This window comes from Rhinopithecus roxellana, chromosome 3 (genome assembly GCF_007565055.1).
Source record: "Rhinopithecus roxellana isolate Shanxi Qingling chromosome 3, ASM756505v1, whole genome shotgun sequence".
NCBI classification, from domain to species: domain Eukaryota; kingdom Metazoa; phylum Chordata; class Mammalia; order Primates; family Cercopithecidae; genus Rhinopithecus; species Rhinopithecus roxellana.
The window spans coordinates 92,258,556-92,285,154 of record NC_044551.1 but is presented as its reverse complement, the minus strand read 5'-3'; the positions used below and the strand labels follow the sequence as shown (position 1 = coordinate 92,285,154).

The following is a 26,599-nucleotide window of genomic DNA, read 5'->3' as shown; positions in this document are numbered from 1 at the left end:
AGAGACGGTAAAGGGTCATATTAATGACCTGAACACAGTAATTAAATTATAAAAGATAAGTACTGATTAATAACATTTTATACAAACACCTTTCAGAGAATACAGAGGATTTCTGAAATGCCACTGTATCCATCTTCCTGCCAGCAGAACCCCCAGCATCCTCACCTCCCACCAGTGTCGTTTTGCCCAGGGCTCAACCATATGGACAAGTGGGGCTGCCGCCCATGGGTCCACTTGCTGCCTTGTTGAGTGCTCTAAGTCTACACAAAAATCCTCTATTTCACTTGAGGGAGCAACATCCTCAGTTCTTGGCAACGCATCACGATCAGTCTAACCCAGGACTTCTGAACCTCAGCACTACTGACATATTAGGCCAGGTAATTATTTGGTATGGGTTGTCCTGTGCATTGGAGAACACTTAACAGCATCCCTGATCTCTACCTTCTTCTAGATGCCAGTAGCACTCCGCCAGTTGTGACAACCAAAAATGTCTCCAGACACGGCCAAATGTCCCCTGGGGCAAGTTTACCTCCAGCTGACAATCACTAGTCGAATCTAATGGCTGCAATCCTGTTCCCCATTCTTCCAGCCTCCCTTACAGCTACATAGTAGCCAAGCAACCCAGCAGCGGTGACTGAGCCCTAAACAGGGTTTTGTCTCCTGACGAAAGGGACCAGCATGGTCGGTGCTGCTGCAGCTTCCTGTCTGAAATACGGGTTGGGTGATTCTTGTGGAATCAAGGGGTGACAGATCAACAGGCTAAGGGGAGCCAAATGGACAGGAGGAAACCACTGGGGTCTCTGTTGTCCTCATGAAGTCCAGGGCCAGCTCTGGAGGGTGACTGCCAACCTCAGACTTCTAGGGAGCTGAGAAATGCAGCCTGTTTTCTTTAAGCCACTGCCTAGTCAGGATTTCTGTTACTTGCAGCCAAAAACATTCCGAACAGGTGCTAATGGGAAAAAAAAATCTATACTTTCCATCACTCATTCTCAAGAAGGCTTTCTCCAGGAGCCATGGCCAGGCCCAGGACTAGGGAGGTGGGTGGAGTGTGAAGCCCTGAATGTGTCACTTCCCTTCCTGTTTCTCCACCAGCCCCCACCCACCCCCATGTTATCCACCCTATAAACTCCAGCTCAGGTCTCTCTCTTGCAAGGGGGCCTTTCCTGGCCACAGGGGACCACTAACCACCAGCCCTCACTGCTTCCTCTTGTGCCACCTCCAGCCTGTATCTTGGGCATTGTGGGTAAAATCGGGATGACAAATCTGGATTAGGGTCCCGAGAAAGAGCTTGTGCTCCAGCCCAGCAGGGAGGACAAGCCACCCCCACCACACAGCAGGTGGAAAGTGTGCTCAAAGTTCTCATCTCCCCTCAAAGAGTGACTGGAGTTGGAAAATAAACGTCCCAGCATCTCTGCGATATCTTTTCCTCATATTGGAGGGTCCAGGGGGTCTGAGTCCCAGCTGCCCACAAGGGGAATCTGCTCATTGGTGGACACTTCTTAGCTTCCATTCTTCCCAATCTCACTTCCCGCTCCCTCACTTCACTTCCTGGGGCCACCTTCCCATGAAACTACTTGCCCCCAAGTCCTTGTCTCAAGGTTTGCTTTTCAGGTGACACAGAACGCTTGACTTTTCATCCTTCCTCTGCCTAATGACTTCACACAATTCTACATGGCAAATTCACACTTCATAGGAAATTTATGTTTTCCTTATAAACAGAAAGAAACCTCTATCTGGTTGGAAATCATCTGACTTTCCAGGAGATATCAGGGCTTCCCTGAGACAACAGCAACCCTCCAACCCACAGTGGGAGCATCTCTGATCTCTGTTCCTCACCGTCCTTTAAATCCACTTTGCTCCTTGGAATCGCAGCAAGATTTGAGGTTACTGCTGCTTGTTTCTGCTTCCTGAAGCCTGCGGCAGTTACACCACACTTCATGTCTGAAAGTGAACTCCCTTAAGCAAGCCTGGAACTTGCCAACCTGCACAGATTCTGCCTGTCTTCAGAAAAAAATAATATCCTCAATATGCTTCTCAGAGTCACCTATTTAAATAGGCCTGTCACGTGGGCCTCACTATCTCAATGAATTAACAAGGTTCTGCGACTCCCCTTGCAATGCTCTTCAGCAGAGCCTGAGTTATTCCCTACGAAGCCAGGACCAAGGATGCAATCAATCAGCCTCTCAGAACCCGGTTATACTTTTTATTGAAATCTGAAGTGTCCGTCTAAAACAAAGGCTCTGGCTATTAGTTTCTTTAAATGGTTTAATTTTTCTTAATATCACATATTTAAATGGAAAGAATAAGACTTAAAATATTTGTGCGAATTTTAGAAATATACCAACCTCTGTCCTTACTGTTGTCCACTAATCCTGGGGAAGCAATTCAACGCTTTTTTTTTTTTTTTTTTTTTTACATTACTTATCCATCTACTGGAAAAGGAAAATAAAACCCACTTTTCTTGGGCGAACTGTAAGCTTAGTAGTAATAGTAGAAGATGAAAATTTTCTATAAGTTCTACACTACAACCAAAGCTTAACAGGGCAGCTCAAAAGCTCCCTAAAAAATACGTTACTTTTTTTTTTTTTTTTTTGAGACAGTCTCATCTGTTGCCTAGGCTGGAGTGCAGTAATACGATATCAGCTCACTGCAACCTCCACCTCCTAGGTTCAAGCAACTCTCTTGCCTCAGCCTCCTGAGTAGCTGGGATTACAGGCATGTGCTACCACACCCGGTTAAATTTTTTTTGTATTTTTAGTAGAGGTGGGGTTTCACCATGTTGGCCAGGCTGGTCTCGAACTCCTGTCCTCAGGTGATCCACCCACCTTAGCCTCCTACAGTGCTGAGATTACAGACGTGAGCCACTGTGCCCGGCCAAGATGTCACACTTTTATTTGAGGGAGGAATACAGAACAAGAGAGGAAGAGTACACAGAGGGGAAAATGTCTCTTCTCACTTTGTATATCCTTTCCCATTGAAATTATTTACATCAGTGGTTCTCAACGGGAAGCAATTTTTCCCCCAACCTGGGAGACTTTTAGCAACATCTAGAGACATTTTTGGTAGTCACAACTGGGGAGGTGCTACAGTCGTCTTGTGGGTAGAGGCCAGGGATGCCACTAAAAATCCTACAATTTGAAAGACAGCCTCCATAACACAGAACTATCTGGCTCTGCATGTCAGCAGTGCTGAAATTAAGAAACCCCTGGCCAGGTGCGGTGTCTCACACTTGTAATCCCAGCACTTTGGGAGGCTGAGGCGGGCAGATCACAAGGTCAGGAGTTTGAGACCAGCCTAGCCAATACGGAGAAACCCTGTCTCTACTAAAAATACAAAAATTAGCTGGGCGTGGTAGCAGGCGCCTGTAGTCCCAGCTACTCAGGAGGCTGAGGCAGGAGAATTGCTTGAACTCGGGAGGTGCAGATTGCAGTGAGCTGAGATCGTGCCACTGCACTCCAGCCTGGGCGATAGAGTGAGACTCTGTCTCAAAAAAAAAAAAAAAAAAGCAAAATACAAAAACCCTGAAGTAGGGGCTTACTACCCTCATTAAGAAAGTTTAAGTATCTCATTCACAAGATATTTTTCAAAGGGAAAAACAAACCATATTTTTTCATTCACTTAACAGATAACTATTGAACACATAAACTCACCAATAATGATAATAACAACAATAATCACAACCAACATGTCCAGAAGGCTTCTCCAAGCCCGGCAGGAACCTGGGGGCTGCTCCTACGTGAACTTGCTCAATCCGCATCCTGCCTTCCTGCAGTGGGTGCTATCATTAGCCTCATTTTATAGAAGAGGAAACTGAGTCCCAGAGAGGTGAGTGACAGGCTGCAGGTGTAGAGACGGGAAGTGGAGAAGACGAATTTGAAACTGGGTCCTGGCTCCTGCGTTATTTCTGTTCAGCTCCCTGCTCTGTACCTTGTACAGGACAGGGAGCGGCTCACTAGAGGATCCGACAGACAATAATCTGTGGATTGTTCTAGACTGTGATGGGCGATGGGCTTGCAAACTGGGGAGTAGGGGAGGGAGAGTATAAAATCTAATGCCAAATTTGTATCCAAATAACTGATGGGGGAAAAGCAATGTCAGCAGCAAACCCACTGCCCGCAGGCTCATCGTTCCAAGAGATGTGCAAGGTGTTTCTGGAATCCTCTAAATGCTGTCACACATGCCTGAAACCCCCAGGAGATCCAGGGAAGAAAGCACAGCAGTTGAACCAAATGATGAGAGGGCAACTGACCTAAGAAAGGTTTGCGGTTCAAATTAATTCAGTCGGAAAGTGCACTGATGTGACTGACATCATAAATGTTCAGTTGAAAAAGTAAATTACCAAAGATCTACACTCAATTATAACTAGATCCAGAAATAGCAAAAGCATCTGAAGCTCCCGCTAAACACAAAAGCACCAAATAATCACCATTTAATTAGAAGGAACCATTTCTCATTGATAAGGGCAGGCAGGGCCAAAACTCTGTTGAAACTGATATCTCGTTGTTTTTTTCTTTAAATGAAACTATCATCTCTGAATCAAAAATACAATCAATGGGACTCATTTTTAATTATGATTTTTTTTTTATTTCCAAGAAAGTTTTCATCTTTGAAGCCTCTATTCTCATTCACTGAATTTTTCTTATAGCATCCCCTAGGACTAAAGAATCTCCTAAGGTTAAGGCAGAAGGAAAGATAAATCTGAAGCAGTTGTGAATCCTGTAACTCCAGACTGATCTCGAGAAAAACAACAGATAGGTTCAGACGAGGCAGCGCTGCACACTGGCTGGAATCAAGACTATCCCGTCACGGGCAACAGGTTATGACAGAAACCTCACAGACCCAAGAAGACTAGGGGTGGGATGCGATGGCTCACGCCTGTAATCCCAACACTTTGGGAGGCTAAGGCGGGCAGATCACCTGACGTCAGGAGTTCGAGATCGACCTGGTCAACGTGGTGAAACCCTGTCTCTACTAAAAATACAAAAATTAGCTGGGTGTGGTGGTAGGTGCCTGTAATCCCAGCTACTCGGCAGGCTGAGGCAGGAGAACCACTTGAACCCGGGAGGGGGAGGTTGCAGTGAGCCAAGATTGTGCTGTTGCACTCCAGCCTGGGAGACAGACTGTGTCTCGAAAAGAAGAAAGAAGAAAAAGAAAAAGAAGACTAGAAAGAAGACGACGACTAGGGACAGTGACAAAGTGAGACTGTCTCAAAAAAGGAAAAAAAGAAGAAAAAGACTGCGGACAACTAAGAAGACAACTACGTATGGGAGCGCAGCAGGGGTCCTGGAACAGAAAAGTGACATTACTGGAAGCACCAATGCCTGGGAAAACTCTGATGCCACCCTCAGGATAACCAAGACAGGGGTGGTGCTGTGGTCTGAATGTTGACGACCCTCCAAAATTGCTATGCTAGAACTTCAGACTCCCTGGGATGGCATTAAGAGGTGAGGCCTTGAGGAAGTGATTAGATTATGAAGGCTGTGCCCTCCTGAATCAAACTAGTGCCTTATGAAAGAGGTTTTGAGGGTGCCTCGGCATCCCCTCTGCCATGAGAGGAGACAGCAAGAAGGAATGGGCATCAGCAGACATCGAACCTGCCGGCACCTTGATCTTGGACTTCTCAGCCTCCCCAAGTGTGAGCAATAAATTTCTAAATTTCTACAGTTTACAAACTACTCAGGTGAGGTATTTTGTTACAGCAGCAGAACAACTAAGAACAGAGAGGAAATCCACTTCTTCAGGAACTTGCAGCGCCAAGCAGGACTGGCTGAACCCAGTGCCAAGAACAAAAATAAAGAGAAATTAAAATAACAGAATTAAGTAACGGTGAAAGCAGCATCGCACATTCACTGAGATTTCAGCTGCTAACTGAATCTAACATGACATGTGCATGACACATTTTCTCATTTAATTCTCAAAATAACCCGAAGAGGTTGCACGAAGGATGATCGTTGATTCTATTTCAGAGTGAAGAAAAGAATTAAAGCTATTAGTTGTGTAGCATTTAGCTTAGTAGCTCATTGCAGCTAGATAGCCTTTAGCAGTATATAAAGTATTGTCATATTTTAGCCTCAGGGAGGTGAAGGAGAAAGGTCATTACTCCCATTTTACAGATGGAACAGGAAAGTGCTTTCTCCAGGATGGCGCAAAAGACAAAGAGGGGTTGATTCAGTTTGATAGCCTGAGAATTTTCTACTCTATGACACATCAAAGAAAACAGAAATTGCCACATACATCACCATGCAATACCACATTGCCTCCTAACATTACCATGCAACTTCACGCCGCTCTTAACATTACCACGCAACTCCGCATCACCTGCTAACGTTACCACGGCATCGCCTGCTAACGTCACCAGGCGACTCCACATCACCTTCTAACGTCACCAGGCGACTCCACATCACCTGCTAACGTCACCACGCGACTCCGCATCACCTGCTAACGTCACCACGCGACTCCGCATCACCTGCTAACGTCACCACGCGACTCCACATCGCCTCCTAACGTCACCACGCGACTCCGCATCACCTGCTAACGTCACCAGGCAACTCACATCACCTGCTAACGTCACCAGGCAACTCCACATCACCTCCTAACGTCACCACGCAACTCCACATCACCTCCTAACGTCACCACGCAACTCCACATCACCTCCTAACGTCACCAGGCAACTCCACATCAACTCCTAACGTCACCAGGCAACTCCACATCACCTCCTAACGTCACCAGGCAACTCCACATCACCTCCTAACGTCACCAGGCAACTCCACATCACCTCCTAACGTCACCAGGCAACTCCACATCACCTCCTAACGTCACCAGGCAACTCCACATCACCTCCTAACGTCACCATGCAACTCCACATCACCTAACGTCACCACGCAACTCCACATCACCTCCTAATGTCACCAAGCAACTCCACATCACCTCCTAACGTCACCATGCAACTCCACATCACCTAACGTCACCACGCAACTCCACATCACCTAACGTCACCACGCAACTCCACATCACCTAACGTCACCACGCAACTCCACATCACCTCCTAACGTCACCATGCAACTCCACATCACCTCCTAACGTCACCATGCAACTCCACATCACCTCCTAACGTCACCATGCAACTCCACATCACCTCCCAATGTTACCAGGAAACTCCACATCACCTCCTAACGTCACCATGCAACTCCACATCACCTGCTAATGTTACCATGCAACTCCACATCACCTCCTAACGTCACCATGCAACTCCACATCACCTCCTAATGTCACTGTGCAACTCCACATCACCTCCCAGTGTTACCAGGCAACTCCACATCATCTCCTAACGTCACCATGCAACTCCACATCACCTCCCAATGTTACCAGGAAACTCCACATCACCTCCTAACGTCACCATGCAACTCCACATCACCTCCTAACGTCACCATGCAACTCCACATCACCTGCTAATGTTACCATGCAACTCCACATCACCTCCTAATGTCACTGTGCAACTCCACATCACCTCCCAATGTTACCGTGCAACTCCACATCACCTCCTAATGTCACCATGCAACTCCACATCACCTCCTAACGTCACCATGCAACTCCACATCACCTCCTAATGTCACTGTGCAACTCCACATCACCTCCCAATGTTACCAGGCAACTCCGCCTCACCTCCTAACATTACCATGCAACTCCACATCACCTCATAACGTTACTATGCAATGCCACCCACCAGCAAGCAGGGACCTAGGATGGCCTGGGCCGTTTCCACCATCCCTATGCCCACCTTCAACAGCACAGTCTTGCCATTTACAGCCAAGAGATCACCCCTTTCTGAGGAAGAACAAATATGGACAGGGCTCGGGGTGTAGAAAATGGGTGGGCAGGAGGAAAACAGAAGGTGAGGGAAGATGCCACCCACTGCAAAGTTCAGCAGGGAGAGAAAGGGGCGTCCTGAAGGGAACAAATGCATGGCTTCTCTCTGTGATCCTGAAAGCATTTGTTGTTGGCTTTTTTAAAAACTCAGATAATTACAGCCATGTACCTCAGTGAAGAAACTATTCCTTATTGCAGCCACTAGGCGTTGTTTCTATGGGAGTGATTCTCATCTCAAAACATATTCCTTAAAGGAGCAACTCTGGTGTCCCGGGGCTCCTGGAAGTTGCACGGGACAGGTGGACATACCTGCTAGCATCAGGGCTCGGATGCAGTCCGTTCGACCCTGCATGGCGGCTTTCATCAGGGCGGTGAACCCGAACGCGTTTCTCCTTTCAAGGTCAAGACCGGGAAAATAGTTCAACAAGTAGTTAGTGATGATAGCGTGCCCTGTAAAGAGAAGTGTACACGTGTATTGGTTCCCACTTCCACAAAATGTGCTGATTCCAGCCAGGCCTTCCTAGAGAGAGAAAGAAACACCGAGTCAGCCCTGGGCCAGCCGGTCTGCTGTGTGAGTTTTTCTCGGACCCCAAGATAGAATTCTCCGGAGCCCAGGAAACAGAGGAAAGCAGAGGGCACCGCCCTGGCTGCAGCACTGCTGTTTTGGGTTCTTGCGGGTCTCCTTCCACAAAGCACTTGGGGGAGGAGCTGTCCCATCACACTGTTGGGGGTGGATGTGGGGGGCAGGGACTCTGCGGGCAGGTAGGGAGCTCAGCCTCAGACAGCCAATGCGGGCAGGAAGCCTCAACTCCCAGCAGCAGACCGTGCAAACAGATGCAAAGCTGCAAATGAGCTTCAGAACCACTTCCAAGTGCTCCGCAGCTGCAGGGAAGAAAAAGTCATCATCACAGCAATAGGACAGTGCCAATTCACGCTGGCACCCTCTGTTCCCACCCAGAAGCAGCAGTCTCTCTCTCCACCGGTACCCGCCACCCCACCTTCCCCCCACCGCCGTCTCTCTCTCCCTCTCTCTCTCTCTCCACCTACCTACCCCCCCACACACATCCCACAGAGTGTCACAGGCAAGGCCCTCAGCTATAAAGCAAAGCAGGTAAGAAGATTTCTTAAAGAACACAGATTTCTCCCCTTTCTCACCTTGCACCTCCAAAAAGGATCTAACTTTCTGCTCATTCCCCGGCACACCCATGGTGCTCTCAGTTAATGGTGAATAAGGAGACCATCACAGCAACAGTGCTGTTTCCAGGATTCACCCAAGGAAAACCAAAATGGAGTGGGAGAGCATCCTCTCGGGTCAACTGTCCATGCCGCCTGATGCCAGCTAGCCCATAGGTCCTTGCGTGAGTACACTGCCCCCACTACAGTGCCCTGGAGCAGGGTCAGTCCCAGCCTTGGCACAGTCGGCACAGGGGGCCACATGACTCTCGGTTGTGGGGACTGCCCTGTGCACTGCAGGATGCTGGGCAGATCCCTGGTCTCTACCCCAACAGATGCCAGTAGCAACCACCCCCACTCCCGCACAGGTTGTGACAACCAAAACTGTGTCCAGACACTGCCAAATCACCATCAGTGGGGCAAGAACACCGCAGGTGAGAACCACTGTCCCCAAAGCTCAGATCTCATTCCTTCATGACCAACCACAGCGGGTGGAGCGAGCTTCCTCTTTCCCTCCGCTGCACCCTCCCCTTAGCTGCCACCTCCATCCAGGCCCCTGCTGATGAGGTCTGAAACCCTTGGGAATATGAGCAGTCTGCCCGAGTCTCTCCTCCTGAACCCCAGGGGAGGTGCTGGGTACCCAGTTCCCATCTTTTTTGTTTATTTAAGAGATGGAGTCTCTCTCTGTCACTCACACTGGAGTGCAGGAGCACGATCATAGCTCACTGTAGTCTGGACCTACTGGGCTCAAGAGATCCTCCCTCCTCAGCCTCCCAGGTAACTGAGCTCACGGGAGAGCACCATCATGCCCAGCTAATTTTAAAAAATATTTTTTTTGTAGAGATGGGATCTCCCAGCGTTGCCGAGGCTGGTCTCAAACTCCTGCATTCAAGCAATTCTCCTGCCTTAGCCTACCAAAGTGCTGGGATTCCAGGCATGAGCCACTGTGCCTAGCCACAGTCCCCCATCCTGATGCATCGGGGATGCAGCATTCAGAAATCCCCACGTATTTGTCCCAACTCAAGCGTGTTCCTTTCAGCCTCCACTGTTGTAGCTGCAGGGGCCTCGTGGACATTTCTATGCACTCTCTCCTTAACTTGGCATCACCTCTCCCCAGGAACCCCTGAATCATGGAGAAGCCGGGCCCAGGGCCCAGACTCCCCACAGGCATCTGGTTTGCACAGAAACTTCCAATGGGTGGCACTGCCTGAGATTGGGGATGGGAGAGAGGTGGCAAGGACATTACTCTGGGGTCGGGCAGGCATGAGACCTGAGGTGCCTCCCCAGCCCAGTCCACCTCTGCAGACAGAATACTAAGGGAGCATGAGGCTGCGGAGCTTCCAGCATTCCCCACTGCGGCTGAGATCGCCAGCAGGCAGGGCTGGGCGCCCTTGGCCTCTGCTCCCCCAGCCCCTTCAGTTCAGCAAATCCGATATGAAACCCTCCGATATATCAAGTGGCTTCTGTCTCCCCAGCCGCACCCCGAGGGATAGTACTGCCGGGGCTGGAACCCAGTTTCCCCCTTTGAGGGCCACTCCGGGCTGCTGCCCCGCCAGTATGAAATCCTGTGGGTTTGCTCTCCACCAATCCAAGCGAAGAAGCAACGGGTAACCAAAACCAGGGGCGAACGCTCCTGAGGAGCAAGCTCGCCATTGACCTCAGCCCATCTCCTTTTCACCACAAATGCGAAAAGGGGAACCTTGTATCTTTTTGAAAAAGAAGCCTTGAGTACAACAGTGTTCGAGTTATAAGCAGGAAACAAAGGGTTGGATCCCCTCACGGCGTGACTCACAGCCAGTCGCTGGTGCTTTTTTGACTCATTTACACCACATTGCCCTCCCTCGTCCTTTACTATGTGCTGAGAGGGGATAAGGCCAGCTGTCAAGTACCCAGAGCTGCTGAATTACTCTCAACTGGGCGGTGCGGGAAGCTAGGGGAATCCTTTGATCTCAGTTTGGTTTATGGTCCAGTTAAATGCTTGGCGGCACCTGTCAGTTAGATTTAGCCAGGGTCATAGTAAAATGAATTGCAATTCGTTGGGAGCCATTTCTTTAAACTGTGAAATAGCGTGTCCGTCACAATCTTCAGCAGGATGTTCCTTTGCATTGATCTATCCTAAGCGCTCTGAACAGGTGGAAAGAGGAAAAATTGAAAGTCCACAAAGCAAACCGCCCATTATACAGATCTGTTCTGCATATTATGTTGCGTTCAGAAAAACCAACATGCAGCCAGCTCGTTCTGACTACAGGCCCGAGCTTTTGATGATCCAAGAAATCACGCCCTGCTTCCCACGGGTTTTCCCAGGATGGCAGAATAATACCTCTCATCACACAGATGACCCCATTCAATGGAAATCAAAGGTAGACCCAATACTTCTAAGAATGTATAAGTATCGATCTTTATTCTCTAAAAACAGTGATGAGTAACCAAATGCAGCTTTCCTTTTCTTTATATATATGAGACACAGCCTTCCTTGCACGAGGGAACCCAAACACACGCCATATTGAAATCTAGTTTAAGGCCAGGCGCAGTGGCTCATTCCTGTAATCCCAGCACTTTGGGAGGCCAAGGCAGGCAGATCACTTGAGGCCAGGAGTTCGAGACCAGCCTGGGCAACACACTGAAACCCTGTCTCTACCAAAAATACAAAAATTAGCTGGGTATGGTGGTGCATGCCTATATTCCCAGCTACTCAGGAGGTCAAGGCAGGAGAATTGCTTGAACCTGGGAGGTGGAGGTTGCAGTGAGCTGAGATCACGCCACTGAACTCCAGCCTAGGTGACGGTGTGAGACTCTGCCTCCAAAAAAAAAAAAAATCTAGTTTGAGCCCAGTCCAACTTGGACATTATGGAATCTGACTCCATTCCTGAAATCCTCAGAGAAGCCCTTTTAAAGGGTAGGTTCACCTAGAGAACCCCAGAACACCCCCTCTTCCCCAGTGAGCCCTACTCTGCTTAAGAGAAGGTGACAAGTGACCTAGGGAGGAAGTGAATTTGAATGAAATTGCATCACTCGGGCACAGTGTAGACAAAGAGCTCAGTACTGAGGAGAGCTGGCTCTGAGAACAGCCAGGTTCAAGGGCCAGGCCTGCCACTCAGCATCTGGGTGGCTTTTGGAAGTCAGCTTTTCCATATCTGTAAAATGAGGGATAATATTGACCTCCCATTTCTGAAAATTACAGGAGATAATATGTGTAAAAGGTGACCAGCAGAATGGAAAAATCCGGAAGAAAAATTCTGAGTAATCTAGGCAGGCACTCCACTCTCAAGGGGCCAGAACGTGTTCCCCTCTCCTTAACCCGCGGGCTGTGTGCAATGACTTCCCGTGAAAGACTATCACACAGAAACGGGGGAGGAGGGAGAGAACCTGCCGGGGAGAAACCTGCTAACATGACCTCAGCCAGGGGACCAAAGCCAACATTATCAGCGATGGGCCAGGTTGGCAGTGTGTCTCCTGGTGCCATGTGTTGAGGATGGCCCTTTATCGGGGGCCTTCCTCCAAAAATTCATAACTCCAGTCTCATCACAAGAAAAGCATCAGACATGTCCAAATTAAGGAACATTCTGCAATGTACCCGACCAGTCCTCCTCAAAACTGTCAAGGTCATGAAAAACAAGAGAAGTCGGAGAAGTTCAAAGCCAAGAGGAGCCTGAGGAGCCATGAGTGCTAAATGCCACATGCAATCCTGCAACAGAAAAAGGAAATCCGGGAAACGCTGAGGAAATCTGAATAAAGAATAGACTTCAGTTAATAATGGTGCATTGACACAGGTCCATTCATTGTGTCCAATGCATCACAGACATCAGATCTTAACAACAGAGGGAACTGGTGTGAGGCACACAGGCATTCTCTGTACAGTGTTTGCAGTTTCTCTGTAAGCATAAACTATTCTCAAATCAAAAGTTTATTTTAAAAAAGAGGAGACAGGCCTGGCACAGTGGCTCACGCCTGTAATCCCAGCACTCTGGGACGCCGAGGCAGGTGGATCACGTGGCCAAGAGGTCAAACCGTCCCAGCCAACATGGTGAAACCCCGTCTCTACTAAAAATACAAAAATTAGCTGGGAGTGGTGGCGGATGCCTGTAATCCCAGCTACTGGGGAGGCTGAGGTAGGACAATCACTTGAACCCAGGAGGTGGAGGTTGCAGTGAGCAGAGATCACACCAGTGTACTCCAGCCTGGGCAACAGAGCAACACACTGTCTCAAAATAAATACATAAATAAATAAATACATAAATAAATAAATACATAAATAAATAAATAAAAATTTAAAAAGGGGAGAACTAGCACAGAGCCGTTCAAAATGAGTGCAAGGTCAGGACGATGATTCACGGTTGGCTGTGCAGCCTGGTGTGGGGCCTCTCCACCCTGGACCCGAGGCTCTCCCAGTGGTGGGGAGCTCACCAGGAGACCACGGGAGCATTCAGGAGGCAGAGATGGAGCCCAGCCCCCAACCCCAGGCAGGCAGGAGGAGGGAGAGGAGTGTTTGATTCAGAGAGCTCCTAAATGAGTGGATGGACAGGTCTGTGGTATGCAAAAGAGGAAAGTTGGAGATGACGCCTGGCCCCGCCATGCCCCTGGTTCCGCTCTGCATGGATGCCAAGGCGCCTTCATTGGGAGATACACAGAGGTGGACACCCATGCCACCTGGGCCCGACCAGCTTCTCAGCCTGGCCCAACAGCCCTCCTGTGCTTCCCGGCTGACTCCTCCCCAGGCCCCATGGGGAAAATGTTAAACTTCTCATATGGAAGTCACCTACCTCAGGCAAACCCCTCTCGTGGATGACTCATCTTCAAGTTCACAGAGGGAACAGAAACCACCAGAAGGGAAGTCCCACGACTTTCCCCTGTCGCCCCCGACGCTGCCCACATTCATGGGCCTCCGAGAAGGAAAAGTGAAATCCTGAGCCCTCCAACGGACTGAACCAGCCCCCTCCTGGCCAAGGAGACCCCAGAGAACCCTTGAAAACTGACTCCCGGCTATGACAGGATGGAAGGGCGATGTGCCTGTTATACCCATTCCTTGCTAACCACCGCAAGGCTTCCTTTCCTAAAGCTAAACAGAAACCAGCCCGTTCTAAAGACTCCTCCACTGATAAAAACTAACCGCCTGATGCTGCCCCTGTGCCCTTCCGTGATTTGGACGAAACAACCGACCAGCATTCCACCCTCGGATCATGCTAACGCTGTCGCTTTTTCAACACAGGTCCCAGGGAGAGGCACGGAGCTCGATTGCACACGTGCATGTTTCTCCTCTCATCAATATTCAATGCTTCTCCCATAGCTTACAGAATGTGTGTATTGAGCCACCTCGTTCACATGCATTGTTCTTCTGTCTTGTTCGTCTGCCCCTGGAAGGGTCTGTTTCTGGCTTCTGGCCAGAGGCTCTGCTTCCCTGCCACAATGGCCACCCTGCAGGCTGCAACCCTTTATGAGAAGAAAGCTCTTCTTTCCAAGTTTATGAACCTCGTCAGTCCTCAGTTCACATTTCCTATGGAAAACGCAGGGGATTCTCCTCTTGCTGAAAGAGGCGCATCCCTGCTTCTCCCCTCCTGTGCTTGACAGCCACTCCCTGCCCACTACTGTGGAATATTTATCAGATTCCTCCTGTTTCTCTTCAATCTCTCCTTCCTTGCAGACTCACTTCCCTCAGAATGCTGTTGGGGCTTAGAAAGCAATACCCCACAGTGAAGGCCTCAGAAGCAAAGGTTTCTCTCTGCCCTCCTGCGCTCCCGTCTCTCAGTCCCTTCTTCCCAGAGGCCAACCATCCAAACTGGAATCCCTCTTCCCCAAGGCAGATCTTTGAAACCAGAACCCCTTTTCCCTAAAGCCAGCCATAAAACCTAAAAGTACTGCTCTAACATAAAGAAATTATCTGACCTGCCATGTCTGACCGTAGGTCTTAAGATCCCCATTCCAGGAGCATCATTCCCAGAAGGAAGGAATGCTGCTCAGAGAAACCTGGAAGAATCTAGACAGGCAGGCCCGTGGGGTTTCCCCACTCAGTCTATTAGCATTATATTTCTTCTTCTTCTTTTTCTTTTTTTTTTTTTTTTTTTGAGACAGAGTCTCACTCTGTCACCCAGGCTGGAGTGCAGTGGTACGATCTCGGCTCACTGCAGCCTCTGCCTCCTGGGTTCAAGCCATTCTCCTGCCTCAGCCTACCAAAGTGCTAGGATTATAGGCATGAGCCACCGCGCCTGGCCTGTCCAACTATATTTCTGCGTAACTGTCCACACTTTGTTGAACCTAAGCAGAAAAATGAAAAATTCCTCCTGCATTTTTGGGTCTTCATTCCGAAGGCTCCCATGTACGCATGTTAAGTACATTTGTATGCCTCTTCTCTTATTCACCTGCCTTTTGCAAGTTGATTTCAGTGAACCTTCAGAAGGCCCTTAGTTCCTACAATGCACTAATGGCCCATATTCTTCACACTGCCCTTTGCTAAGTAACTTCTCAGTTCTTCTGTCTAGTGGAACCTTGGCCAATGGGATGTTTGCAGGCATGATGGAAGCAGAAAGTTGAAATGTACTTATCCAGAATTTCACGCATGTTGGTGCCTCAGCTGTCTCCCCAGGAAGAACATGCCCAGGCTGGCTCACTGCTCCCAGGAAGAGGATGAGTAATGCACGCAGCAGCGCTGCCCCAGCCAAAGTACCCAAGAACAGGTCCCCAACTTGCCCACAGACTTGAGCAAGGACAGTTTAGATCAACCAATCCCCAGCCCATCCACAGATGCACGAACAATAAAAATGTCCCAGAGCGTGGGAGGTGTTCGTTACACAGCAATAACTAGCTGACATTCATGCTCAAGGGTCTGTCATCTTAAAAGCATATGTGACTCACAGCAACCCCTGTGGGCCTGTCTTCATGTTCCCACCACTCTCCATCAACCATTCAACTCTGCTTCAGTCCACTTCCAGACCCATCTAATCTCACTCTTGCTACCAACACTTTCTGACTCTGTTGAAACCGCACCAGCAGTCCCCAGGGACCTTCTTACAATGAGACTCAGTGGTGATTTGTCAGTTCTCATCACACTCGACATCTCCACAGCATTTCCCACTCATTCCTCTCTTTCATCCTTTCTGAAACACGCTCTTTCCATGGACATGCGGATGCTTACCCTTCTGATTTTCCACCTTCTCAACGTTCTGAGCTCCTGTTCTCTCCTTCCTGAAATGCTGCTGTTCCTCAGCTGCCTGCTAACCCCCTCCTCATCTCATACACTCTCCTTCGGTGATCCTATACACTCCCGTGGATCCAAGTTTCAGCTCTAAAGCTTCCATATCGACCCTCTCCAGTTCTATCTCTTTTCTTCAGTTTTTTACCTGAGTGTCTGTCTACTGAGTATTTCATCATGGGTATCCTACAAACTCAATGCATCAAACCCAAAACATCTTTCCTCCGAAGCTGCTCCTCTCCCACATCCCTTATTCAGTGATGAATACCACCAGTCGTCCCATCACCCAAGCCAGACAGCTGGACTCAGTCTCAAGCCCTCCACGTCCTCCCTCACCCAAGCAATCACCACACTCTGCCAACTGCACCTCTGACATCACTTGAGCCTGGGAGTTTGAGACCAGCATGGGCAGCATGACAAGATCTCATCTCTACAAAAACGATTTAAGATGTCCCAAAGCTGTCCTTGTTTCTCCGTCCCTGACCTGGGCTACCACATTCCCATGGGGCCACAGCTCCTGTCCTGACTAGGCTCCTTGGTCCCACTTCTGCCCCCGTTCGTTCTCCACACCAGCAGCACGGTGACACCAACAGGACCTCTGACCATCCCCACTACTCATCCAAAACTCTCCGTGGGCTCTGCTCTTTACATGACGTCTCAACTCTTCCATGAGCTGGTTTTTACCTCTTCACCCTCAGCTCTCACCGCCAAAGCCCTCCCAGTCCACTTCATGGTCACATAGCCAGCTCTCCATGTAATTCACCCATGAGCCACACTTCCTCTAATCTAGTGGCCTCTGCACAAGAAGTCCCTCCACCTGGAATATTCTGCCTCCTCTTTTTACATGGTGACCTGATGAGCCATCCCTTCCAATGCCAGGTCTTCGCTGGTGCCCCGGCCCCACGGTGTCTCACTGCCCACATTCCCATGCACGTGTGGGGTTCCCACAGCCGCCACAGCCCTCATCACCCAGTTCACAAGCCTAAAACTTCCAACTGACTGCATGCTCTGGGGTGCTCAATAAATATGCATTGGATGAAAAGGCTGAAACATTCCTACTTCTCCTTTGGGAAAAGTTTATTTATTGAAAGTATCAGGGTGGGCAAGGTGGCTCATGCCTGTAATCCCAGCCGAGAGGCCGAGACCAGAAGAGGCCAGGGAGGCTGAAGCTAGAGGATCACTTGAGCCTAGGAGTTAGATACAAGCCTGGGCAACATGGCAAGATCCCATCTCAAAAAATAAAAATTAAAATTAACAGGGCTGGCCGGGCGTGGTGGTTCATGCCTGTAACCCCAGCACTTTGGGAGGTCGACGTGGATGGATCACCTGAGATCAGGAGTTTGAGACCAGCCTGGCCAACATGGTGAAACCCCGTCTCTACTAAAAATACAAAAAATTAGCCGGGCGTGGTGGCAGACACCTGTAAATCCCAGCTACTTGGGAGGCTGAGGCAGGAGAATCACTTGAACATGGGAGGCGGAGATTGCTGTGAGCCAAGATCATATCATTGCACTCCAGCCTGGGCAACAAGAGCAAAACTCCATCTGGGAAAAAAAAAAAAAAAAAAAAAAAAAAGGCAACGAACATAAACTGCTCTAAAAATGGGAAAATGTTACAGAATTGGGTTGTCTAAGACTTGACTGACTCAAGGCATTCAAATTGCAGTTCTCCAGATGAGGCCAGTAGAGGGGGCTGTCGGCTTTGAAAATACAACTTCATACCAGCCACGCGGCATGGACAGACTCCAGGAATTCTTAGCATGAGGCATTTACCATGCAGATGGCCGGGCAGGGTTAGTAGGGGAGGGCAGCATCCCTGCTCTCTGCAGAGCAGGCAGGGGTCTGATGGAGGAACCGGGCAAGCCTCCACCTGGCTAAGGAGCCCTCCTGGCTGGCCAGTGGGCAGGGGTGTGGCCCTGCCATGGCCAATCAGAAGAGCTCAGAAAAGCTCTCAGGAAAAGATAAGGCAACATTGGGAAACCAAGACTCGCCAAGTTCTACTCTCTTATTTGAAGCGGTACAAACTGAGAAAAAAGAAAGCACTTCCAAACAACATGAACATCACAATGAGATCACACTAAGATCGTGATCATGTGCACTGCTTAATAAAATAAGATGAATAGCACGAAGAGGCATTGTTCCTGGCTTCCGACCAAGTCATGCATTCTCCTCTGAACTGGGACTCTCCCTTTCAGCTCAGGAGCCAGGACTCCGCAGCAGCCCAAACCCACAGCCACCCCTCAGAATCCCTGCCGTTCCGTCCCCGTCTCCGGGCAGCATCCTGCCAGGCTGGCTCTCAGCACATAGCCTTCAGAATTTTACAATTAAATGCAAGAAATAACAAGCTGCAAGCACACATCAGAGGTTCCTTACACCCAAAACAAGCTTCACGGGCTCTATCCCATCACCAGCTCAAAGAGACCCCTGGCGTTTCCTCACTTCACCACGTTCATGCTGTTCTGTTAAAGCACAGCAAGGAAACAGAAATAAACACACAGCTCTATCCATGGGAGTCCTTATTCATTCCTTTGGTTATCTTATTTTATTTTTGTTAGAGGAGAGGTGGTGAAAGTTGAAATGACTGGCTAAATGAGATTTAGGGATTACATGAGGATTTATTTTCATACATTCTCTCCATTTACAGACCTAGTACAGATTTGGCTGTATTTTTATTGTGCATTAAATAGCAGAGGAAATTAGACTTTTTAGAGAACACTCAAATGGCAGATGAAGGCATTTGCATCCGAATTTGTGCTCATAAATGCTGCGTCCTCCAGAAACCCAGAGCTCCCAACTCCCAGACAACCAACCCAGTTGCCATAGCAAATAATATAAACATATGGCTGCTTTAAGATTTTGCTTCACAATGCTGATTCTGCTCAGTGTGACTGCCGTCTACATAAGCCATCCTCCATCACTGGTTTGGCACAGGCTTGTGACACAACCCTGGTTTGTGAGATGACAACGACACTCCTCTGGAGCCTTCTGGAAATGTTTTCCTGTGTTATAAAAGGAAATGCCGACAGGGATTTGCTCCTCTTCCTTGACATCCCTGAGTGTTGCAACGTGAAGCCGTGCCACTTCTAGCAGCTGGGGCCAGCTTGGGACCATGAGGGAAAAGGCAAAAGTATTTCTGAGAAGGAGCTCTAGGTCCCAGCATCACCCAGCTACTCAGTGCAGCAGCCCTGCAACATCACCTGCAGATGTCCTGTGTTGCAAGAGAAGGCAGCGCCCTTGTGGTTGAAGCCAAAAGCATCCTAACAGGCACTAGGCTCAAAAGAGGGCTGGGAAATACAACTGAAAACCAGAGTTTTGGTTCACTGTGAGTAGGGAAAAACTGAAAAAACTGATCTCAGTCAGGGCTGGCAAGAACACTCTTGGACACTCAGGGGAAAGGAGAAATCGCCACAGCTGTGTACAGTTAACGGCCACTTGGCAGCTGTGTACACTTAAAACAGGCACAGCCCTTGCTGAAGCAATTCTGTTCTCAGAGTGTGTCTGCACACTGCTTCTCCTCTTCCTTGCCCTGCTTTCAGCCTAGGAAGCTGACCTGCACCACCAGCACCTGCCCGGTTTCCACCCCAGTGAGGTTTCTGGGGTGGCTCAGCAGGGGACCAGGGTGGAAGGAGTGGGATATCCAGCCCTACCTCCTACTCCAACCCCTGACTGGGGTTCTAGGTTGAGGCTGCCTCTCAGGTTCCAGCTTCTTGGCCTGGGTCACTCTCTGCAGAGCCCCTCCCCTTAATCCTTTCAATGTTGGTTCCCTTACCTCTATCCTTCCCCTGTAATTGACAGGCCCTCATCAAGTCCTCTGTTCAGCCCTCTGAGCACACCTGTCGCTCAACATGCCTCCTGCCAGGACCCTAACACGCTGTCCTCAGAGATGCACCCCAAACCCAAGGACTTCACAACAGCCTTGCTGCCATTGGTTAACTGAAAAGTTCACCTGTCCAATAACTGGGACAGTTAAGTATACCATGGTTCATGCATTTTACACAATATCCTCTTTTCAAACAAATACTTAGGAAGCAAGTACTTCATGTCCAAGGACTGGCCTAAGAGCCAGGTCCACCACAATGAATGAAATCAATCAGAATGAAGCCTCCCAAACTTGAAGTCTTGGTTGGGGAGCTGGCATGCGCCACACATCCCATGCAGGAAGGCAGGGCTATGAGCACCCGGGAGGGCTCAGGGACACCGATGCAGCAGGAGCTCCTAGATTAATTACTAAGTGAACAAAACCACTAAACACACAATCTCAACAGAACTAGCCTAGTCATGTGAATAAAAAGTGCACATACATACGTGTGTGTTTGGAAAGGACTGAATGAGGTCTGAAGAGGTAACTCCTGAGTGCTGATAAGGGAGCTGGAATGTTTGGGAGATTGAGAAGCGATCTTTTTCTTCCTTTCTGATAATACTTTTGTAGTCATTTTTGGCTGTAAGCACATAGGCATAGACAACTTTTGAAATTAACAAATCATCAAATAAATAAAACTGGTTATGAAATTGATTAAAAGGGGACATCACCTGATTGAGCCTAAACAGCCTCTTTGGCAAAACAGCACAGGAAAGTCATGAACCGATGCTCAGCTGCTTTCCTCATTTTCACTTTAATTCCCTGATGCCTCTGCGTCTTTTCCGACAACATCTCTCCCGGGGTCTGTGACTCTGACCGTCTTCAATGCCCCTGAGAGGGGCCCTTTGCCGTCATCAGACTAAAAACCTCCAAGCCCTCCATCCTCAACGTGGGGTCCCTGGGCCAGTGGCATCAGCCTCATTGGGAAACCCGCTGATTTGCTTATTCTTGGGCCCCACCCCAGGCCTATTCAAAGAAAGACTCCGGGGCAGGGCCTGGCAGTCTGTGCTTCCACCAGACCTGTGTTAAGGCTCACATGAACCAGCCCAGGTGATGCTGATGCCAGAGGTGCAAGGTTGGGAGCCAGTGTCTAAGCAACAGTGCCCATGGGGATAGGGGCAGCCCCTAGAGTTTCAGAAAGAAATTAAGGAAAATCTCTTCTGCACGTTGAGGCAATGAAGACACACACAAGGAAGCTTTTTAATCTGTGTTTGTTTAAATGACATGAAGTCCCTCTCCCCTCCGCCCCACTGTGCAACCTCAACAATTCAGTCCCAAAGCCTCAGGCAGCGGCCTAGGCTGGGTGTCCAGGGATCAGAGCCCAGGCCAGAGGGTGGGTGCACACCGAGCTGGCCACAGAGAGCTCAAGCAAATCAGTAAATAGGGGAAGATAACAAAAGCCAGTAAAAAAGAAAAAAAGGTCCGTGGCTCACGCCTGTAATTCCAGCACTTTGGGAGGCCAAGGTGGGTGGATCACTTGAGGTCAGGAGTTCGAAACCAGTCTGGCCTACATGGTAAAACCCCGCCTCTACTGAAAATACAAAAAGTAGCTGGGCGTGGTGACCTGGCGCCTATAATCCCAGCTACTTGGGAGGCTGAGGCAAGAGAATCACTTGAACCTGGGAAATGCAGGTTGCAGAGAGCTGAGATCGTGCCCCCGCATCCCAGCCTGGGCGATAGAGCAAGACTCAGACTCAAAAAAGAAAGAAGGAAAACAAGAAGACAAAATACATTATAATAATGATTTTATTTAAATTTAAAAGACAGAGTAAACCCATCTAGGCATCAAATCATTAACAACAGCTAACTCCAGAGAGCAGAACTGGAGGAGGGCTGAGAGTGAGGTGCAGGAGATATTCACCCATAATTTCCTTGCTTGTGTGGGGTTACTTTCTCCCACTCTGTATTGTATTTTAAAATCAGACTCCAAGAACATTAGCCAGGCCAAGTGGAGGAAGCAGGATAACAGCTGAGGCCTCTGCTCACCTCCTCCTGTCCACCCAGGCAGGTTGCCAGCTGTGACCCTGCCCTCAGGACAGCCCGGACCCTTGTCCACACCCTGGCCATCCAATCCTGCTACTTGACTTGGACTCCAGCTCTGTCTGGCAGCCTGGGTCCCCCTGGGTGGGCCAGCTCCCAGGAGAGCTGAGAACACAGGAATCTTCACTCCTACCCAGCTTCCCACCTGCCACAGTCTGAATGTTTCTTTCCTCCAAAATTGCCGTGCGAAAATCCTGTACCCAGGTCGATGCTACAGCAGGTGGCTTTGGGAGGTGATTAGGCCCTGAGGGAGGGGGTCCTCATGGTAGGATTAGTGCCCTCACAAAAGAGGCCCCAGAGAGCTCCTTATTTCCTTATCGCAGCCTGAGCAGCTGAAGACACCATCCGTGACCAAAGGCAACAGAGAGAAGCCAGGAGTGTGACTACAACCATCAAGGAACACCACCCAATTTCTGTTTCTTAAGTAAGATGGCAGAGACAGGCCCCTGTTGATGGGGAGGATGAGGTATTACACCTAATTCAGTGAACCCTGCAAAACTCGGGCAATGCCCCACAGACAGAAGGGCAGAAAAGGAGAGGTGGTCTATGGGGATGCTTTGAGACCCACCAAAGCCATTTTTCAACACCCCAGGCACGAGGTCAGGCAGGGCACTAAGCTCCCGATGCCACCTTCCCCCTAAGGTGCCACGAGGTAAAGGGTTGGGGCTCCTCCTTGGTTGTTACAGCCTCCCCTGCCATACTCAACTTGGAAGTAAAACTACACAGCGCAGGAGGGGAGTGGCTGTGGGGCCTGCACCTGGCCCCGAATTCTTCCCACCATGCCCCAGGCTGCTGGGCGCTGAGCCTGGAAAGCAGCTGGAGCCCTTTCCTCCTCTCTTTGCCAGAGCGCCCTCCAATCTTCAAGAGGACCTGTGTCATCCTTGACTTAAAACAAACCAGAAAAGGATGACTGCAGTCCCAGCAGAAGGATGAGCAAGCCAGAAAAAAAAAAAAAAAAAAAAAAAAAACCCTGGATCAGCGTAAAGACAGTGAGATTCAAAAAGAAACCGGCTGGGCTGCAGGGTCAGGGCAGCATCTTCATCTGAAATAGATTTATTGCTCCCTGGTTGTCTAGTGCCTAGGAAACAATTTAAAAAATGAAACTGGTTTATTGCAAGAAGCAAAAGAAAATTTTTCAAATTTTAACAATCCATATTCTTAGAAGAATTCAATAGGTCACCGATTCAGTGAAAAACATAAGCATTTGTGGAAAGGGAAGCAATTTCAAATCTGGAGAGACTGCATGAAGTTAAAAAAAATTTAACTGCGTTTTTGAATACGGTGTATAAGACCAATAACTTTTGGTGGAATCTATTGGAAGAAAACAATGACAAAGAAATACGGGCTTTTACTTAGCAGGTCTGATGTTGGTCGCAGTGCTGGTATTCTAATTTCTGACTCTGTGGTAAAATAAATAAATAAATAAACAAACAAAAACTGTGGTGATTCTCACAGTAAGCAGTTGGTCAAATTTAGCATCACCCACATCAGGACAAAGTGGTGGTATTTGTTCCTGATCGGACACACCAAGGACATAGCACAGCCAATGCCATATTCTTGCCAAAAATATACACTGTGCTCCAGACGCTGAAGAAACAATCATGGGTGAATACAAAATCAAAACACCTGCAAACAGGCAAGACTTTGGGAAGTACCTCACGGGTATCAAAGCACAGCTATTATCTCTAACACACAAAGAGCTCTGGCAGATCAGTAAGAAAAGAAATCCCTTCTTATCGTACATTCTCACACCGTCATGACCTAATCCATGTCCCAGCTTTCACCAGCAACACCTGTCCCTCATCTGGATTTCTAGCAGGGACCAGATTTTGGAGCTCCATCTCTTCCTGACTTGCCATGGAGACCTCTTTAGAGGTCTCAGAGCATTTCAAAGTTATGATAGCCAGCTCAAAACCAGTGTTCCTCCCATTCCTCTTCTTTTACTTATATGCCTTTTGCAGTTGGTGTTATCCCCTGTCCCAAAGCCCAAAGCCATCCTAGATCCTCAGCTCTCCTCAATGGCCCACAACACCACCACCGCCACCTGTGTTTCCAGCCACACAGCTCCCGGCCCTTCCCTGTGCTCTGAGCCCTCTGCTAAGCCCCCAGGATCCTCTCACCCCTGTCACCACTCACGCAGCCTCGCACTACTGAAATACATTCTCTTGCACTGTGTTTAGACCTTTAATGGTCTGGTCCCCGTCCTCCCCTCATCTCTCCTAGACACACGCCATCCTACAGCCATGCCCACCTACACTGTCCCTAAGACTCGCCACTCCTGAGAACTGCCCGGCTCCCTCTCAGCCCCAGCTCAAACCCCTTTCTTGCAAGACTTCGTCTTGAACTTCAGGCTAGATGGAGTGTTCTTGTCCCACAGCACCGAGCTCCAGCAGACAGATGGTGCCAGGCTTCGCATCTGTTTCTCTGTCCCATGAGCTGCAGAATTACTCAAGGATGGGGCTGCCCTGTACTTCTTGGTCCCTGACATGGCGGCTGACCCACGAGAGGAAATGAATCACTGAATGCCTTACAAAGCTCTTTCACACTCTTGCTAGGCTTTCAAAGCCTGGAATCCTCCATGGAGGTGATGCCTCACGCTCCGAAACCTGAGGAGGTGAGCACATGTTAGCACAGCCCCTGGCCCTTTCTAAGTTTGGAGAGCTCCCCACTCTATTCGTCTTGATTGAAAAGTGGGGTGCCCAGACCACTCCCACCATGGGGGATGAAACTGTCAAACACTGGTTTTTCCAGCCTCCTTGGCCCCCCACCCATCAGATCCACCCAAGGTGGCTTTGGTACAGGGGCTTGTGAAGCAACAAGGGACAAGGAGGTCTCCCTTTGGTGACAGCAACAGCCGTTTCCCAACCAGAATCAACATACAGTCTGGTCTGGGGCATTTCCTCCAGTTTCCGGGCCCTGAGTGGGATTCTCAACAACACCTGACAACCGTGTGAGCTTCCCCTCCTTCCCTCAACACACAAGTGCCTGTCCTTCCTAGCTCAGCCACAGGCAGCTTCTTTGCTTGCAACTGAGAACCTGATCAATGAAACAGACAGAATCTTTGGAAGCCAAGAAATTTGAAAGGGGTCAGTGATAAACCTGGTCAAGACCACTGTTTCAAATGAAGTGTGATTATGAAGCGGCAAGCAGAGGTTTCATGTCAGTTCTCAAAAAAATGTCTGGATACAATTCCAAAGGAGGAGAGCCGCAATGCACTTGGCAACAGTGACATAAGTGCCGTCCTCTCAGTGACTATGATGGGCTGGGGCCACATGCTTGAATACCCGCTCACAAGAGGCTCCCACAAATTTCGTCTCAGCTTGTTACACGGATACTCTAACAGCTCTCAGAAACAGTTCCTGGCATTTCTCTAACTCTACAGGTAAAGTGTAAGGTCACCTTCTACACATGTGTACTTTCATGATTAACTATCACTGAGACACATGATTGTGTCTCTTCCACTGGTGGGTCTGCCAGCCTCGTGCCACCCCCTGTCTTTGGAGCAGGATGGAGTGTGAAGCTCCAGGTGAAGTGGTGACAAGGGTGACTTTCTGGTGCAGACTCATATTCAAAAACTTTGGGCAGTATCAGAGCTTGATCTGCCCATACTGAATTCTGAACGAGTGGGTAAATGCAGTGTCCCAAATGCATAGCTTGTGCACTCACAGCGATCAGCCCTTCCCTGGCACCCCTTGGTAGCAGGACATGGTTTCTGATCATTTCCATCCTGACTGCATCGCACCGGGAGCCCGGGCTGCCTGGCGGCGGTGCTCTGGCCACGGCTCTGGGAGGAAAGGGGAAAGCCAGCTCTTACCTGCCTGTGCAGCTGTGATTAGGGCTGTGTTCCCCTCGCTGTCCTGCCAGTTGACGTCAACGTGGGGGCACTCTGCTAAGGCCACCACGGTATCCACAAAGCCGTGGTAGCAGGCGACAATAAGGCCGGTCTAGAAATGAAGAGGGGAAGCGGGTCAGAGGGGCAGAGCCGGAGCATGGTGGGTCAGCACTGGGGACCCCGAGGGGCACCCACTACCCTCCAGGGGGCTGGACAGGGCAATGACAGGGACCTGGAGTCCCAATTCTCAGAGATGGTTTAGAGTGAGCCAGCTGCTCGATCCTTCTCAAATGTGTGCTGAGCACTGACTCGAGTGAGGGCCTAGACGTGACAACATCAGTGAATTGCTAAGCTTTCAGCCCTCCTGGGGTGTGCTATGGGGCTCGTAGAGAAATAAACGACAGAGCGCGGCACACGGCGATGGGGTAAAAAAGATGCGTGTAGGGCAGGGTGCAGCTCTCTAGGGAATGGGATGGTCAGGCTGGGCTTGGCAGAGGTGATGTTGGGGTCTGTGCATGAAAGAGGCAAGGCAATGGGCCACAGGGATAAAGAGAGGGGGAACGCCCCAGCAGAGGAAATAGCTCAAGCAAAGGCCCCAAGTCAGGACCGTGCCTGGTGCATCCAGGGAGCAGCCTAGCGGCCAGAGG

General features: G+C 49.4%; 1 protein-coding gene across 2 annotated transcripts in view; it reads right to left on the bottom strand.

Moving 5' to 3' along the window:
• The window catches only part of ANKRD33B (ankyrin repeat domain 33B), a 101,469-nt gene that overhangs the window by 11,411 nt on the left and 63,459 nt on the right, over positions 1 to 26,599 (bottom strand). Inside the window, exons 2-3 of one of the 2 annotated variants that reach the window (XM_010356621.2) lie at positions 25,935 to 26,064; positions 8,176 to 8,316 (exon numbers count right to left, since the gene is read on the bottom strand). In XM_010356621.2, the coding sequence (XP_010354923.2) occupies positions 8,176 to 8,316; positions 25,935 to 26,064 (271 nt within the window). The remainder of the gene's footprint in view (positions 1 to 8,175; positions 8,317 to 25,934; positions 26,065 to 26,599) is intronic. The other variant, XM_030927410.1, reaches the window with a different exon arrangement.